A 19,360-nucleotide genomic window follows, 5' to 3' on the forward strand; every position below is an offset into this window, starting at 1 on the left:
TCCTGAAAAAAATCTTGCTAATGAGATCTTACTCCCATAATGTGCATTTGAGTGCTATGTTGACAGAGTTGTAGACATTTTCCATGCTGCTTTTTACTGTTTATACATGTTACAAGGACATAAGTCATTGAAACTGAGTGCAACAAAATCAGCTGAAATGGAGACTGGACAGTTATTGGGGAGCTGGCGCCAGGGAGGCTAATTCCATCACACTTTGTATAACCACGGATAATTTACACTGATGCAGGAACCACATGCTATAAAATTAAAACAAATGAACCGAGCTGTAAATGTTTTGTTTATTCGGGTTCAATCTGTAATGTATTTAGTCAGAAAGGAAAGCTGAAATAACTATGTTTTTTTTCCATTAGAATGGTTCCCATTTGCTACCATAAAATGGTTATTGGACACAGGGTGCCCTCCCTATGAAATTTGAATAGCAGCAAGAAAATTTCCTTTTTACACTGCTGATAACATTGCCTGCATTAAATCTGCCTGCATTCTCTCTGAAGGAGAGTTCGCTGTAGGCAAGTTCACTGGAGTGTCAATTCAAATTGAATTGGTTTAGTTTAGTTTACTTTAGTTTACTTTCATTGTCACAGCGGCAGAGTGGTGCAGCTGTAGAGTTGCTGCCTCACAGCACCAGAGACCTGGGTTCCATCCTGACTACGGAGTTTGCATGTTCTCGCTGTGACCACATGGATTTTCTCCGGATGCTCCAGCTTCCTCCCCAACTCCAAAGATGTGCAGATTTAAAGGTTAATTGACTTTGGTAATGCAGTAATTGTAAAATTGTCCCTTGTGTGTAGGACAGTGTTAGTACACGGGGTGATTGCTGGTCAGCGCGGACTTGGTGGGCTGAATGGCCTGTTTCCCCACTGTCTCTAAAGTTTAAAGTCACATGTACGGTGAAAAACTTTTCAGTTGCGTGCTATCCAGTTAGTGGAAATACTATGCATGATTACAATCAAACAGTCCCCAATGTACAGATACAGGATAAAGGTATCATGTTTAGTGCAAGATAAAGTCCAATAAAGTCAGATTAAAGATAGCTCAAGGGTCTCCAGTGAGGTAAATGGTAGCAGAACTGCTCTTTAGTTGGTGATTGGATGGTTCAGTTGCTGATAACAGCTGGGAACTGTCACGGAATCTGGAGGTGTGCGTTTTCACACTTCTGTACCTCTTGCATGATAGGAGAGGGGAGAAGAGGGAGACTTGTCGATTATGCCGGTGGCCTTGCCGTGGCAGTGTGAAATGTAGATGGAGTCAGTGGAAGAGAGGTTGGTTAGCGTGATGGTCTGGGCTGCATCCACAATTTTTCTACTAACACATTTGACTGTGAGATGTGGAACTAAAACTCCACAAATTTAATTACCTTATAAATGAGAGAAATTTAAGTACATTCAAAAATAAGACACTAGTTATATAAAAGATGTTTTGATTGAAACTCAATTCTACATTGATTGTACATAGTATGAGTAAACAAGATAGTGCAGATATTTTGTTACTGGCTATAAATATATCATAAAATGTTGCATTTGTGTGATTTTCATAAAATGTTTGAATTTACACATACTGAAATGCATCCATTGACTTGTAATCTACTGAACACTGGTGTAATTTTCAGACAGCGGAAAATAAATAATGGAATTATAAAAGTGCCACTATGAAATATAAAAATTGTATGGTTTTGAAAATGGAATAAAATATATATTTTAATTGTTTAAGGGAGTATTGTATCAGCCCACACATCCTCAAAACTAACTTGAGAATAGCAGAAAATATAGTTGCATAAACGTAGAAACAAGGAACTGCAGGTGCTGGTTTACCAAGGTAAGACTCAGCAGGTCAGGCAGCCGGAGAACAAGGCTAGGTGAAGTTTTGGGTTGGGACCCTTTTTTAGACAGAAATAATTGCATATGCTTCTACTCATGGAATATTAGTACATATGTAAAGATTTACCCAAACTCATAAAATCACTGTCATACCGCATGGTAACATTCATTTCAGCCTAACTCATCGATGCTGACCAAGATGCCCCACCTAAGCTTAGTTTATTGTCACGTGCACTTAGGTACAGTGAAAAGCTCTTTTGTTGTGTGCTATCCAGTCAGTGGAAAGACAATACATGATTACTATTGAGCCATTTACAGTGTATAGCTACATGATAAGGAAATAACGTTTAGTGCAAGGCAAAGCCGGTGAAGTCCGATCAAAGATAGTCCGGGGTCACCAATGAGGTAGATAGTAGTTCAGGACTGCTCTCTAGTTGTGGTAGGATGATCCAGTTGCTTGATAATAGCTAGTCCCATTTGCCTGCATTTGGATCATGCCCCTTAAGAAATCTTTCCTATCCATGTACCTGTCCAAGTGTCTTTTAAAGCACAGCAAATTATTTCAGCATTAAATACTTGTTCAGAGTTTGGTTCAGGGATATGAACCAATTATACATCAAACACAATTTATTGATAGGCCAACTAAAAGTGACTAACTTAGCATATTCAGTGAAACATGTGATATGCATTTATAGATGTACACAATTTAGTTAACAGAGGTTTCCATTTAGAAAATGTAAATGCTGCAAAACCTAGTTGATATTTAGTTCACCGAGGTGATTAAAAGGAATCCGTGTAAAGAAGGCAAGCAGAAATACTTCAAAAAAACATAAGTAGAGGACCAGGAGTCTATTGCCGAGGTAAAGGAAGTGAACTGGAGAAAGTGTTAGAGTGAGAATTGGAATATTAAATCTCACAGCAAGGGGCATCAAAAATGGATAACACATTTACAGAGGACCGAAATATAGGGGAAATAAAACAAACCTGGAGAATTTCAGCAGTTCAAGAAAATGCTTCAATGCACACATTTCATTTTGTATAATGGGCCCAAGGAAAGAGCGTTCACGTCGCGGACCTGTTTCAACCAATCTTTCCACCACAAGAAGCACAAGATGCGCAAGACCATTGTATGCAGATGCTGAGAAATGTGTTCAGCTCTGGCTGAACAACTTCTAATCTTGTGTGTGGACTCGATAAGAAGAAGATGGTATAATTTCATAATGTTTTCTAAAATATATTGTAAATGATTTTGTATAACACCAGGCAGTGTTATCTGCATCAATAAACGTGAGATGAAAAAAAAAATTGTTTGGCTACTTTCGTTTTTTAATTTTAGTTTTAGAGATACAGAATGGAAACAGGCCCTTCAGCCCACTGAGTCTGCACTGGCCATTGATTACCTGTTCACACTAGTTCTGTCGTACATTCTGAGGACAATTTACAGAAGCCAATTAACTTACAAACGCGCACTACACTTCACTCTGCCTCTGCAAGGCCACCAGCATAATCAAGGGCTAGTCTCACCCCAGTTACTCCCCTCTCCCATCAGGCAAGAGGCACAGGAAAATGAATACCTACAGACCCAGAGACAGTTTCTTCCCAGCCGTTATAGGGGAACTGAACCATCCTATCACCAACTAGGAGGGAGAGACTATGGTGAGATTTACCCTTGATTATGCTGGTGGTCTTGTTGAGGCAGCATGAAGTCACGGTGCGACACACCCTTGATTATGCTGGTGGCCTTGCTGAGGCAGCATGAAGCCACGGTGCGACACACCCTTGATTATGCTGGTGGTCTTGTTGAGGTAGCATGAAGTCACGGTGCGACACACCCTTGATTATGCTGGTGGCCTTGCTGAGGCAGCATGAAGTGTAGATGGAGTCAATGGAAGGGACGTTAATTTGCATGATTGTCTGGGCTACAGTATGTCCACAACTCACTGCAATCCTTCTCTCCAGAGATGCTGCCTGTCCCGCTGAGTTACTCCAGTATTTTGTGTGTATCTCAGGTCTACACTCTGTTGAGTTCAGAAGGAGGGAAGACCTTATTGAAATGTGCAACGTTTTTACCGGTCTGACATTTGACATGATAGATTTTAAAGATACAGTGCGGAAACAGGCCCTTTGGGTCACCGAGTTCGCGCCAACCTATGATCACCCCATACACTAACACTAGACTATGTACCAGGGCTAATTTACAATTTTTTCCAAACCCAATAAACCAAATTTGCCGTCATTAGAAAATGGGAGGAAACTAGAGCAACCAGAGAAAACACACGTGGTCACGGGAAGAACGTACAAATACCGTACAGCCAGCACCCATAGTCAGAATCAAATATTGGTCTCTGGTGCTGCTAGGCAGCAACAGTATCGCTGTGCCAGTGTTCCGCATGGACAGGTGCAAAGCTTCTTCTCCCCTTCCTGGCTTGGATGTCGAGAAACACCAATCACTCTCAAAATAAGGAAGTGGCTATTCATCTCAGAAGACATTTTGTTGCCCAGAGGATGATGAACCATTGGATGTGAGTTGTGGAGGTTCATTTGCTGAGTGTTGGTATCTTCAAGGCCGATAGATGTTTAGATATTAGACATATCTGGAATATGGCAAAAGGGCCAGAAAGTGGTGCTGAGGTAACAGACCAGGCACGGCCACACTGAGGGTTGAAGTGGCCACTGCTGCTTCAGTTTATGCTCCACGATCACCACGGGATGGTCGCCAGTTTGATTCTGGATTGCTCCAGATTGTTCTGATTTGTATTGTCTAGTTGATAGACACAAACAAGCAGGCAGCCATCTCTGGAGAAAAGGATTTAGTGAAGTTTCGGGTCGAGGACCCTTCTACTCGTCTTCACTTTGTCTCAGGAGGACCAGGAGTGAGTGGAGGATGATCCTGGTTCACTCCAATGAGAGCTCCACTCTAGGACTGGGTCCAGTTTCCCTCTGGGACACCTGAGTCCCAGAGTCGATCCAGGTCTGGGACCAGCTCCACTATGCGGTTGGCTCCAGCTCCGCTCCGGGATTGCTGTGGTCCACCTCTCCTCTTCTGATTCCGGCTCCACTCCGGGATTCCTGCGGTCTAGCTCCGGCTCCACTCCGGGATTCCTGCGGTCTAGCTCCGGCTCCACTCCGGGATCGCTGTGGTCCAACTTCGCTCCTGCTCCACTCCGGCTCCGCTGCTTCCCAGCTCCGCATCACCTCCAGCGCCGGGCCGTTGCGGGGAGCGGGGAGCGGGGAGCAGGGACAGCGCCGGGCCGGTGTAGGGAGCAGGGACAGCGCCGGGCCGTTGCGGGGAGCGGGGAGCAGGGAGCAGGGACAGCGCCGGGCCGCTGCAGGGTGCAGGAAGCGGGGTGCAGGGCTGCCGCTTCCCCGGGGCCATGGGTGTGGTGGACAAATGGCCGTCCGTCCAGTGTGTGCTGTACCTGTCCGCGGCCCTACTGGCCGCCAGCGCGCTGCTGCCGCAGTGGCAGAACAGCAGCGACTTCGGCGGCCGCTGCCTGCTCTTCGCCCACGGCATGTGGCGCAACGAGAACATCACGGTGGGGGAGCAGCGCTTCATGGTGGACGAGTGGGGCCCCAAGTCCGCCTGCCGCTTCCCCGCCGTCACCAGCATCCTCGCCCTCCTCCTGTCCGCCGCCCAGGCCGGCCGCCTGCTCCTCCACCTCTGCAAGGGACGCGGCGAGTAAGTCACTCAACCCCACCCACCCCATCAAAGTGCTGGAGTAACTCAGAGGGTCAGACAGTATCTCTGGAGAAAAAAGATCGGTGACATCTCGGGTCGGGACCCTTTTCTCCCGAAATGTCACCCATCCTTTCTCCAGAGATGCTGCTAACAAAGGACCACTGTGAGCTCCACCTTTCCTTGATCGTCGTTGCTTTTTGGATATCTCTCATTCATTTGTTCTATGTACCTTGTGTATCTCTCGTTGCCCCTTTCCCTGACTCTCAGTCTGAAGAATGGCCTCGATCCCGAACGTCACCTATACATGTTCTCCAGAGATGTTGCCTGACCTGCTGAGTTACTCCAGCATTGTATTTCTATTGTTCCCCCACTATAGGAGCAAGGAACAGCAGATACTGGCTTACACCAAAGATAGACACAAAGTGTTGGAGTAACTCAGCAGGGCAGGCAGCATCCCTGGAGAACATGCATATGTCCCCCATCCTTTTTCTCCAGAGATGCTGCTTGACCCGCTGAGTCACTCCAGCACTTTGTGCCTATCTTCACCACTACACCCAGATGTAGAGCAAGCAACTGCAGATGTAGAAAGAAGGAACTGCAGATGCTGGTTAATACAAAAAATAGCACAAAGTGCTGGAGTGAATCAACAGGTGCGACAGCATCTCTGGAGAACGGATTTGAGCAGGGATGGAATGGGTTTTAGGAACTAGGGATACGCTAAGGTCCGTGAGGCTGAGGTTGGGAAGAGGGGGGGGGGGGATTATTTTTTATGTGCGGTCATACCCATGTAAGAGTACAAGAATGCATAACTTGTTTATTGTGTATTATATGTCATAGCTGCTTTCTTGCATCTCTCTCTCTCTCTCTCTCTCTGTGTTGGCTGCAACCATCGTCAGCTTCGGCGAGGGAAGCAGGTCGGTGATTGGTCACAACGCCCCTCAGAGACTGTGTCTGATTGGCCGCCGTGACCAGCGCATTATGTGATTGGACACAATGCCCTTGGAGACAGCGGCTGATTGGACGGGAGGAGACAGATTTATTGATTGGAAGGGAATTTTAAGGGGAGCTGATTGGACACAACCCCTTAGAGACAGTTGCCGCCAAATAATCGGGCACAAAAAATTGACAAATAGGAAAACAATAAAATCGGAATTCCGATTTTAATCGGAAGAATATCATGCCTGATCTGCAGCAAAGATACTAGTATTTGCTCTGGTATCTTTGATCTGCAGTTCCTATTGAAGAAGAACCCTGGCCCAAAACAACACCTAATCCATTCCCTCCACAGATGCCGCCTAGCCCGCTGAGTTCCTCCAGCACTCTGTTTTTAATTTAACTCTGAAATTGAAGATAGACATAAAGCTGGAGTAACCCCGCAGGACAGGCAGCGACTCTGGAGAGAAGACCCATCTTCAGACTGAACTGAACTCTCATCGGTGAGAGTGATTGTCTGAAGAAGGGTCTTGACCCAAAACGCCACCCACTCCCCAGAGCCGCTGAGCCACCCCAGCCCCCCCCCCCCATGCCCACACAGTGCTGGAGGAATTCAGCCAGCCAGGCGGCTCCAGTGGAGGGAACGGACCGGGAGCCACCACGGGTCAGGGCTCCCCCCCCCCCCCCCCAACAGGAAGGAACTGCAGATGCAGCCGTCCCCGCAAAACGGCAAATGGTTCCGGGAATGCCAAGGCGAGAGGGTGAGACAGAGGGAGTGAGAGAGCGAGAGAGAGACGAAATGGGGAGCGGGAGAGAGAGCGCGCGAGAGAGAGAGGGAGGGAGGGAGGGAGCGAAAGGGAGGGAGGGAGCGAAAGACAGAGAGGCACAGCGAGAGAGGGAGAGAGAACGAGGGATGGAGGGAGAGAGAGGGGAGAGGGAGGAGAGAGAGAGGGAGCGAGAGAATAATAAAATAACGTGGGTGAATGACTTTACCTGCACACCAGGAAGAAGCCCGTGCTCGTGGTCTGGAGCCCTCAATGACAGTGAGTTTTAAGAAATTCTCCCGTGAATTTTATTCAAAGGAACGCGGCGTCATTAATACTTGGTCAAAACACAATTTCATTTACTGAGGAATGTGGATCGATGTATTGATGACACATTGTATAACTACGTGTTAACTACTTGCTGTTAACAAGTGCTAACAGTGGTAGTTGACAAATCGTTTTTGTCTCATGGCCAGTGCAGCGGTGACTCGTTGTAATGATTATCAATGGTCGTTTTTAAAAAAATCCGATTTAACAATGCAAATGGGTTTAAAAAAATATCCGTATTTAACAAGGCGAATTCGTATTTCCATATTCGTATTGCATTTCCGTACGAAATACGGAAAATCCGTACTACTTGGCAGCTATGAGGATAGCTAATAAACGTCTCTGACTCCCTTCTAGTACGGAAATTGGATATAAACTGGAAACTGAAAAGTAGGGGAATGCCGTCCCCCTGCATACCCCCCCATTTCCATCACTGGATTTGAGTCCTTTTGGGTCATCTATCCATTTTCTCCAGAGATGCTGCCTGACGCACTGAGTTACTTTATCAACGTGCCTCTTTTGTACACCAGCACCTGCAGTTGCTTGTATCAGCATCATCAGTACCTTGTTTCTACATTTTACTGCTCCACTGTGAAATCTCCTCCTGATATGCCTAGTTTGAAGAAGTTCTCATAACTATCCATGTTCTCCAGAATTGCTGCCTGGTCCACTGAGTTACTCCAACACTTTGCTTCTTGTTAAGGAACTGCTGATGTACAACAAAAAAAGTTATTGATAATATTTAGCCTTCAACCAAAATAGGAATAGGAATAGTAATACTTTATGCCTAAAACAGTCAAAGACATAAAGTACTGGAGTAACTCAGCGGGTCAGGCAGCATCTCAGGAGAACATGGATAGGTGATGAATCTTTCTTTCAACATTCTTTGATACTGCCTGACCTGCTGAGTTACTCCAGCATTTTATGTCTTTTTTTGATCACCACTAAATGTCATCTCCCACCCAACCCAACCACCTTGTAAATCCCAACACACACACACTGCACTTCATCGCCCATCCCTCCTGAGAAACAATATCCATTTAAAGCATCACCTACTGCACCCCACCTTCGATGGACCACATCTCCCATGGATGCCACCAAGTGATCACCCCATCACCACTGAACCCTTGCCGCTCACTTTTGCAGAGATGAGGGCAATATTGATAGCATCTCTCTGTTCTTTGATATCAAACATTTTTGTCCCTGCTGTGTAAAGCACCTGATATGAGAAATTATTCTGCAGCTGGACCTTTGCAATTATAGACCAGAAATTAAGCTCTCATCACTAGTCATGTGTGGATGACAAGTCCTTCGGCCCATTTTACACATGCCGATCAAGATGCCTCATATCCCTCTAAACCGAGCCTGTCCAAATATCAAATTGGTGCAAAATTTTGAGGGACCTTTGATAACAGAATGCCCATTAGATATCTCATCTTCTCAGTTGTCTTACTGATGTTTTTGTTTCCTGCCCTGTCACAGCACTTTCTTTGCCACGTTCCTGAATTTGTTGGTCAACATCTTGGTCGTCTTCCTTATCTTCATAGCAAGCACTCTGGTCACTGTTGGCTTCAATATGTGGTGTGATACCATCACAGAAAATGGAAAGATGCCCAACAGGTATGCAATTTTAGCAAATTCTGTCCCATTTTGAATTTAATATGAAAGACAGCCACTGTTTAATCACTAGATGTAATTGCCTACTGAAAACAAAAGATGGAAAACACATTTTACTTTCAAAATTAACTCGTAAATGTTTGCATGATTGGTTGAGCTCCCTAGAGTCTCCTGTTTTTATCCACAGTTGTCAAGAATTGCAGGACATTGACCTGGAACTGCATTTGGATAATTCTTCTTTCTACAACCAATTTTCAATTATCCAGGTAAATCATTGGAATTATTTCATATGTAGATACAGTACAAGGCACAAACTAGTTACATCTAATTGGACTGAAACAAAGTTGTTGATAATGTTGGTGTAAGCTAATTTGTTAATTTTCTCCCATCCTCTGCGCTGCTGGGAAGTGAGGCTGGTGATTTTCTGTTCATGCTTTCTCTTGGTCACTTTTGTAGATTTTATACCTTGTTTTGGCATTTTAAAACAAATTACACTGGAGTAAATATTTCAGTAAACATCAATAGGAAAGATGACTAATATAACTAATTGTAAGCTGCTGAAGCCTGCACCCATGGTATTCCTACTCCTGGAAACCTCGAGTCTCCTGTTGGATTTTCATTCCATTTTATGACATTCAACAAAGGCTTGGAGGTTTGATAGCATCTTCGGATGACAGACTGCCTTTTAGGATAAAGTAGGGATGATAGACTCTGTGTCCATAATGGTGGCAACCTCTGCACATATTGGATCTTGTGCTCCATGTGTCGAGGATTAAATGGTAAATTTAGTTAGGATGAATCTGTAACTTGTTTGGATGCCAACAACGTGGGCAGCCCAGTAGCCTCACAGTGCTAGAGACCAGGGTTCGAACCAGACCTCGAGTGCTGTCTGTGTGGAGTTTATATGCTCTACCAGTGACCACGTTTTCTCCAGGTGCTCCCACATTCCAAAGACGTGCAGGTTTGTAGGATAATGGGCTTCTGTGTGTAGGAGTGGATGAGAAAGTGAGATAACATAGAACTAGTATGAACGGGTGATCGATGGTCAGTGGGTACTCACTGTACCTCTGAACTAAACTAAACATGAAGATATGAACTTTCTCCACTATACACTTTTATGCAGAGTAGGGGAATCAAGAACCAGAGGATATGGGTTTAATTTGAGGAGGGGGAAAGATTTACACAAAGTATGGTAGGTATATGGAATGAATTGTTGGAGGAGGTGGTCGCATTGTTTAAGAAACATTTAAAGATTAGACTCTATGTCCAAAATCTACACCAGAAATCGTATTTGTTTATCAGTAAAGGCCCCTCAGGTCTTCAAATGATAGATCGGACCACACCGGCCAACATGCCCCATCTTGCCTGGCAGTCACGACGCCAGGCGGAAGAGGGATTTGCCCGAGCCAGATGCTTGCCCCTTTACCAGGGTTATGTCTGCGCCCGGATGGTGTTAGAGAGGGTGGTGTTATTTGTAACATAGTTATTTGTAATTTAATGTCTGAATAGTTTGGTGATTTTGTAATGGGTGTGTCACCACGGTTTTGTTTTATTTTTGGTTTTTGGATCGTGTTCGAAATTAAATAAATTATTTTTGATACTAAAAAAATACATGCCCCATCTACACTAGTCCCACCTGCCTGTGTTTGGCCCATATCCCTCGAAACCGGTCCTATCCATGTATCTGCCTAAATCTTTCAAACATTGCAATAGAACCTGCCTCAACGACATCGTTCCACGCACCCACCACCCTTTGTGTGAAAAAATTATTAAATCGTTCCTCCCTCACCTTAAACCTATGCCCTCTGGTTCTCGATTCCCCTACTCTGAACAAGAGACTCTGTGCGTCTACCTGATTTATTCCTCCCATACTTTTGTACACCTCTACAAGATCACCCCTCACTCCCTCCTCCTGCACTCGAAGGAATAGTCCTAGCTCTTGCTTTGCTGAATTATTTTAATTAGCAGTGGAGTCCGTTAATGCCAGAACAACCTTTCTAGCTGGAGAACAAACCATCTGCATAAAGCGATTAGCAATTGAAGTTAGGAGAATGGAGGAGTTGTAGGTTGCTAATCAAATTGTATAGATGGTGTGTGGCAGGTACATGGAAACAGATTTATCAGCAGATGGCACATATTAAACTGTTGCCAAAAACATTTCACTCTCCTCCAGGAGTACTTTAATTGTTGCTTCTTGCTCTTGATCCCATGCTTAACTGAAGGAGATTGCCAATTCACAGTAAGGTCACTCAGCTAACACCTGCACTGTGCTGTCATTGAAAGAGATCACAGCTAGAAAGGCAGTGTCCCATTCATCCTGGGCTTACTGACTTATGTTGACTCTCAATCCATCAATACCTCCCTTTTAAAATGCCTTCCAGATCACTCCTCTCTCAGTAATGACTGGGGATAGATACCTGCTTTCCTGTGTATGGGCTAAACAACCTCTAGCTGGGCTAAAATTACCAACACACTAAGAGCAGAAAAAGCAAGAACTGTTTTTGAAAGTTTATTGAAACTAAATGATGCTACATCTACTCCCTCTATCCTGTATCTGTACACCATGGACGGCACGATTGTAATCATGTATAGTCTTTCCGCTGACTGGATAGCAGGCAACAAAAGCTATTCACTGTACCTCGGTACACTTGACAATGAAGTGAACTAGTATAGAAAACAGTGTAGATAATTAAACATAGAGATATTAGTTTATGGTATCGAGTGGGAGAGAGCAGTGTTGCGCGGTATGGACGAGACCCTGGTGCGAGCCTCATCTATGGTGGAGGAGGGGAATCCCCGTTCCCTGAAGAGCGAGGACATTTCCGATGCCCAGGGAGAGAGAGCAGTGTTGCGGGGTATGGACGAGACCCTGGTGCGAGCCTCATCTATGGTGGAGGAGGGGAATCCCCGTTCCCTGAAGAGCGAGGACATTTCCGATGCGCCTGAGATATTAGTTTAGTTTAGTTCAGTTTATTGTCACGTGTACCGAGGTACAGTAAATAGCTTTTTTGTTGTGTGCTATCCAGTCAGCGGAAAGAATATACATGGTTACAATCAAGCTGTCGACAGTGTACAGATAGTGGATAATGGGAATAATGTTTAGTGCAAGATAAAGTCCAGTAAAGTCAGATTAAGACCAAGTGCCTGCAATGAGGTAGATGGGAGGTCAGGACCCTAATGTAACATTCACTACTGTATCCTATGTGTGCTCATGATCTCACAGAACTGTTAACTCTTATTTGTAACTTCCATCAAAATGTAATTGATCCAACTATGATTCTGATGTATCTCACTCCATTAATCAGATGGAGTGGTTTCCTGTCTTTACAGGTTGATTGGAATTGTCTAGAGTTCTTTTTATGTTTACAAGGTTTTTGTCATCAATTTTCACAGGAAGGTTTTTATGATGAGTAATAGTCTGAGTTTACCAGCATAGTAAATCTCTTCTAAAATAAGTTCATAAGTCGTAGGAGCAGAAATAGGCTATTCGGCCCATCGAGTCTTTTCTGCCATTCAATCATGGCTGATCTAAGTTTCCCTCTCAACCCAATTCTCTTGCCTTCTCCCTGTAACCTTTGACACCCTTACTAATCAATTGGTAATTAATTATTATTGATTACTAATCAATTTCTAATCAACCCTTACATCACTCTTGACTTGCACTCATTTCTCCCCTCCCCCAGCTATATTCCTTCCGCTGGCCTCAGAATTCACACCAGTTCTTATCTCACACCTTTAGTTTTTTCATCTCTGGCCTTTGTCCAACCATTTGCCTACCAATAAACACCCTGATCTGTATCTACCTATAAATGTATCACCTGTACGTTTTATGCAACTCCTGCATTCCCTCCCTTCCATTCTCTCCACCCATCCCCCACCCGAGTGTTTGCATACTTGTATCCCTCTCATTATCACATCTCCCCAGCCTACAATGCGTCATTATGGGATCCACCCTTCCAGATGTCATCTGTGGGTGGCCCTGATTTGTTCTGGCCATTTCTCGGCTCCAATTTATATCCACACATCCCCCACCCCCCGACCCAAAATTTCGCCTTTCCATTGAGATGCTGCCTGACCCGCTGAGTTACTCCAGCAATTTGTGTCTATCTTCGGCGTAAGCCAACACCTGCATTTCCTTCCTCCGCCTATAACTCGTCAGGCTTTGTCATGCCCCTCCTCCTTTCCAGCTTCCCCCCCCCCACCACCACAATCAGTCTGAAGTAGGGTCCCGATCCAGAACGTCACCTATCCATGTTCTCCAGAGATGCTGCCTGAACCGCTGAGTTACTCCAGCACTTGAAGTCCTCTGTAATTAAAACAAGTTCTCTAACCATCATATACCTTGCCCCTCTGCAGAACACAGTTAATTGTTACAAAAGTACATTTAATATTCCTGACAGATAACCTTGCGCTTTTTAATGAAGACACAACAAATCCATTTATCCCTACTTTTATATTTAGATGACTTTAGATTTTAGAAATTACAGTGCGGAAACAGGTCCTTCGGCCCACCGAGTCAGCGCCGTGCAACGATCACCCCATTGACCAGCACTATTCTACACACTAGGGGCAATTTAGAATTTACAGTCAAGCTACAAATCGGTACGTCTTTGGAGTGGGGAAGGAAACCAGAGCACCCGGTTTACACAAAGGGTGGTGGGTGTATGGAATGAGCTGCCAGAGGAGATAGTTAAGGCAGGTACCATCGCAACGGTTAAGAGATATTTAGAGTGGTACATGGATAGGTTTAGAGGGATATGGGCCAAATGCAGGCAGGTGGGACTAGTGTAGATGCAATATGTTTGCCGATGTGGGCAAGTTGGGCTGAAGGGCCTGTTTCCACGTTGTATGACTCTATGACACTTGGACAAGACCCAGTTGGTCACAGGGAAAACATACAAACTCCATAGACAAGATTGAACCCGGATGGCTGGTGCTGTGAGGCAGCAACTGTACCGCTGCGCCACTGTGCCGCCCTGAATATTAAGTCAATTTGGAATTTAATCCTGACAACATTAAAAATAAAAGCTGATGTGACAGGCAGCTGCATAGACAAACGGACTGGGGCGGGATGAACGTTTTTGTTCCTCAACTGATGGCTAATATAAAACAAGCCACAATTTAAATGAATGAGCTTTTACTGCAAAACCACTGTAATTTAGATTTTATGCTCCAAGTGAGTGAAGCAGTAAAATCAAACAGATGCTTGGTTCAACATTTCTTTCACGAGGGGAAATATATTACAGCTGATCTGTGTCAAGGTCATACTTTATATCTTAATAAATGTCAGATTCACATATAAAGTTTGCATATAAGTTTTGCCCATGAAAGTATTTCTTCCTAAGCCTTCTCACATTTCCATATTACCAATGATGGGATATAAATAATTTAGTAGATGAGATTAAAAATATACAGTAGATTTTTTTTTTTTAATGGACCCCTTTAAAACGGATTTTGTTTCTAGCGGACTGACCTACCGACAGCAGCCCCTGCCACCCTCGGCTTGCACTGCCTCCCCAGCCGCTTACAGCTCCGGCTGCCCTCATGCCCCTTCCAGACCGGACCTACTGCCACCACTCCCAGCCAACACAGCTTCCCTGGCTGCATCCATGCTGTGCCTGCCACCATCAGCACCACCGCTGACCGTTCCCTCCAATCTAGCAGGTCGCGACCTATGACTCCGCCAATCCTCACCTCCCCTGAGGCCCGAGCCGTCAACTTGCCTGGCTTCCAGGCCCAGTTCCAGACTGAGTCTGAAGAAGGGTCTCGACCCGAGACGTCACCTATCAATGTTCTCCAGAGATGCTGCCTGACCTGCTGAGTTACTCCAACACTTTGTATCTTTCCAGAGCAGAGTTCCCTCTATTCTTGTCTTTCACCCCACCAGCCTCCACATCCAGCATCACGGCTCTGGGCCTGTACTCGCTGGAGTTTAAATGGATGAGAGGCGATCTCATTGAAACTAACCGAATAGTGAAAGGCCTGGATAGAGTGGATGTGGAGAGCATGTTTCCATTTGAGTCTAGAACCAATGGGAACAGCCTCGGAATAAAATGATGTACCTTTAGAATGGAGATGAGGAATTTCTTTGGTCAGCGGGTGATGAATCTGTGGAATTCATTGTTGAGGCCAAGTCATTGGGTATTTTTAAGGTGGTTATGGGGAGAAGGCAGGAGAATGAAGTTAAGAGGGAAAGATAGAGCAGCCATGATTGAATGGCAGAGTTGACTCGATAGGCCGAATGGCTTCCTTCTGCTCCTATGACTTATGAACATCAATATTCAAGCTACAACGTGATCAGTCACATCTTCCCCTCGCCACCACTTTCTGCAGGAGCCACTTTTTTGTGATTCCCCACCTCACTCATTCCAACTCGCCCATCCCCATCCCCCCCCCCCCCTCCCTCCCCAGGAACTTTACCCTGTAACTATAGAAGGCTAACACAAGTCTGCACCCTCTTCACTCACCTCCATCCAGAGACCTAAATAGGCCTTCCACGCGATTCACACGCACCTCCTCCAACCTCACCTTTTGCATTTGCTGCTCTCGATGTAACTTCCTCTACATCGATCTTCTTCTTATCGAGTCCACACACAAGATTAGAAGTTGTTCAGTCAGAGCTGAACACACTTCTTGGCATCTGCACAATGGTGTCTGTCTTGCGCTTCTTGTGCTTCTTGTGCGTGGTGGTGGAAAGATTGGTGGAAACAGGGCCTCAACATGAACGCTCTTTCCTTGACCCCTCTACATCGATGAGACAGAATGTAGACTAAGTGATCACCTTGCCAGGCACTTTGCTCTCTGTCCACTCCGGCCATCTGGCTCTCTGAAGAAGGGTCAGACCCGATACGTCACCTATCCTCGTTCTTCAGAGATGCTGCCTGACCTGCTGAGTTTCTCCAGCACTTTGACAAGGTAGTTACCTAGCTGCACATGGCCTCGTCGATGTATAGGAAGTTGCATTGAAAGCACCGAATGCAAAAGGTGAGGTTGGAAGAGGTGCGTGTGAATCTCTGTCTCACCTCAAAGGCTTGTTTCGGTGTCTGGAAACAGGTGAACTGTTTAGTTAGGTTTAGATATACGGCATGGAAACAGGCCCTTTGGCACACTGTGTCCATGCTGACCACCGGTCCCTGCACACTAACACTATCCCTGCACACTAACACTATCCCTGCACACTAACACTATCCCTGCACACTAACACTATCCCTGCACACTAACACTATCCTGCACACTAACACTATCCCTGCACACTAACACTATCCCTGCACACTAACACTATCCTGCACACTAACACTATCCCTGCACACTAACACTATCCCTGCACACTAACACTATCCCTGCACACTAATACTATCCCTGCACAGTAACACTATCCTGCACACTAACACTATCCCTGCACACTAACACTATCCTGCACACTAACACTATCCCTGCACACTAACATTATCCTGCACACTAACACTATCCCTGCACACTAACACTATCCCTGCACACTAACACTATCCCTGCACAGTAACACTATCCTGCACACTAACACTATCCTGCACACTAACACTATCCTGCACACTAACACTATCCTGCACACCAACACTATCCCTGCACACTAACACTATCCTGCACACCAACACTATCCCTGCACACTAACACTATCCCTACACCAACACTATCCCTACACACCAACACTATCCTACACACCAACACTACCCCTACACACCAACACTATCCTACACACCAACACTATCCCTACACACTAACACTATCCCTACACACTAACACTATCCCTACACACCAACACTATCCCTACACACTAACACTATCCCTGCACACCAACACTATCCCTGCACACCAACACTATCCCTGCACACCAACACTATCCTGCGTCCGTGCCCGGGTGCGGATGGAAAGGGAATACGCCCTGTCTACGGGCACCCTGAGGGAGTTCCGGGACCGCTGGGCACCGAGGGGGGTTGAATGTATCCTTGACAAGGATTGCAATATAATTGTTTAGCTCGTCTTGTATTATGGTGGTGTTTTGTTTTATTGTATTGTCAATACTATTTTAATATGTGAATAAATATTTTTGATTTAAAATTTAAAAAAAAACAAAAAAAAAAAACACTATCCTGCACACTAACACTATCCTGCACACTAACACTATCCTGCACACCAACACTATCTCTGCACACTAACACTATCTCTGCACACTAACACTATCCCTGCACACTAACACTATCTCTGCACACTAACAGTACCCTGAACACCAACACTATCCCTGCACACCAACACTATCCCTGCACACTAACACTATCCCTACACACCAACACTATCCCTGCACACTAACACTATCCTGCACAGTAACACTATCCCTGCACACTAACACTATCCCTGCACACTAACCCTGCACACTAACACTATCCCTGCACACTAACCCTGCACACTAACACTATCCATGCACACTTACACTATCCCTGCACACTAACACTAACCCTGCACACTAACACTATCCCTGCACACTAACACTATCCCTGCACACTAACACTATCCCTGCACACTAACACTATCCCTGCACACTAACACAATCCTGCACACTAACACAATCCTGCACACTAACACTATCCTGCACACTAACACTATCCTGCACACTAACACTAGCCCTGCACACTAACACTATCCCTGCACACTAACACTATCACTGCACACTAACACTATCCTTGCACACTAACACTATCCTGCACACTAACACTATCCCTGCACACTAACACTATCCCTACACACTAACATTATCCTGAACACCAACACTATCCCTGCACACTAACACTATCCCTGCACTACCACTATCCTGCACACTTGGGACAATTTACAATTATACCAAGCAAATTAACCTACAAATCTGTACGTCTTTGGAATATGGGAGGAAACCGGAGATCATGGAGAAAACCAAAGCAGGTCACGGGGAGAATGGACAAACTCTGTAGAGCCAAGCACCAGTAGTTAGGATTGAATAGCGGTCTCTGGTGCTGTAAGGCAGCAAAGCCACTGGTTTACCTTTAGGAGGTACAATGACATTCATTTTTGTATACAGTTCAATACAAATATTACTATACATGAGCACTTAGATAACTAAGATAAGTACCTCAGAAAGAGCACAGGTGCCTAGCAGTATAACATTGAGACAGTATACAAAGTTGTCAGATTTGGCACCATTTTCCAGTACCAAGTGGGACTTTGGGGCATTTAACCATTAAAGGCACTGTATAATTGTTGTAATTGACGTTGTTATGAAACATTCTGCCTCATCCATTCAAAAGTAGAGACAAGTACAAGTCCTGAAATTGGTAATTGGCAGACCTTGTCTTAAAGCCTTTGCTTTTCATCTGCAGTTTGGCCTGTGGGCTGGATGGGTCACCTGGATGGCGATTGGTATGCTCGCATTCCTGAAGGTGTACGACAACTATAGACGGGAGGATCTCCTCGACAGCCTGCTCCATGAGAAGGAACTGCTGCTGGCAAGATCCAGGAGAGCAACAGTTGAGAAAAATGCCTTGATTTAAATCCACCATGTCATAGGAAGTGTTATTTTGGGCGAGACAACCAAATAAAATAGTGCTGCATGTCTGTTGTAAAGGAGAAAAGTGCTGACAAATTACTGTAAAGCAGGGTATTCATTCTCTAGCATCCTCCAACTTGATGGCAGGCAACGTCACAGCAAATGTGTCTTTCAGTAGATGCTTTTTTTCAGTGCCTAATAAACATTTGCTTCTGGAGATAATGGTTTACTAAAATGTCACAGTACCAAATGTAACCACTGTTATATTAGGAAGTCAAAATGTAAACAATTGAAAATACTTGTAGTAAATCAGAGTATTAGCTACAGGTCCACCTCCAATTTTCCAGCACCCTTGGTTCCAGAGTCATACAGTGTGGAAACAGGCCCTTCGGCCCAACATGCCCCATCTACATTCATCTGACCTGCCTGCTTGTGGTCCATGTCCCTCTAAACCTATCCTATCCATGTACATGTCTAAACGTTTCTTAAACGTTCGATAGTACCTGCCTCAAATACCTCCTCCAGCAGCTTGTTCCATACACCCACCATCTTTTGTGTGTAAAAAAAAAAGGTGCCCCTCAGGTTCCCATTAAATCTTTCCCCCTCACTTTAAACCTCTGTCCTCTGGATCTCGATTTCCCCTATTCTGGACAAA

At 45.0% G+C, this 19,360-nt stretch overlaps 1 protein-coding gene across 1 annotated transcript; it reads left to right on the forward strand.

Annotated features, from left to right (window-relative positions):
* The first annotated feature begins 4,843 nt into the window (after positions 1-4,843).
* On the forward strand, positions 4,844-19,098 carry tmem179 (transmembrane protein 179). The gene is made up of 4 exons (XM_033027042.1): positions 4,844-5,514; positions 9,021-9,158; positions 9,343-9,421; positions 18,539-19,098. Exons 1-4 carry the CDS (start codon positions 5,210-5,212, stop codon positions 18,707-18,709), a joined length of 693 nt encoding a protein of 230 aa, XP_032882933.1. The 5' UTR covers positions 4,844-5,209; the 3' UTR covers positions 18,710-19,098.
* The last annotated feature ends 262 nt before the right edge of the window (positions 19,099-19,360 follow it).

The sequence above is a fragment of the Amblyraja radiata genome, chromosome 9 (genome assembly GCF_010909765.2).
Source record: "Amblyraja radiata isolate CabotCenter1 chromosome 9, sAmbRad1.1.pri, whole genome shotgun sequence".
NCBI classification, from domain to species: domain Eukaryota; kingdom Metazoa; phylum Chordata; class Chondrichthyes; order Rajiformes; family Rajidae; genus Amblyraja; species Amblyraja radiata.

What these genes read in the sequence shown, in the direction of transcription:
- tmem179 (XM_033027042.1), top strand. Translation starts at nt 5,210, where the DNA reads ATGGGTGTGGTGGACAAATGGCCGTCCGTCCAGTGTGTGCTGTACCTG. An exon ending in CTCTGCAAGGGACGCGGCGA is followed by an intron (nt 5,515 to 9,020) that starts GTAAGTCACTCA and finishes GCCCTGTCACAG; the next exon opens with CACTTTCTTTGCCACGTTCC. An exon ending in AATGGAAAGATGCCCAACAG is followed by an intron (nt 9,159 to 9,342) that starts GTATGCAATTTT and finishes TTTTATCCACAG; the next exon opens with TTGTCAAGAATTGCAGGACA.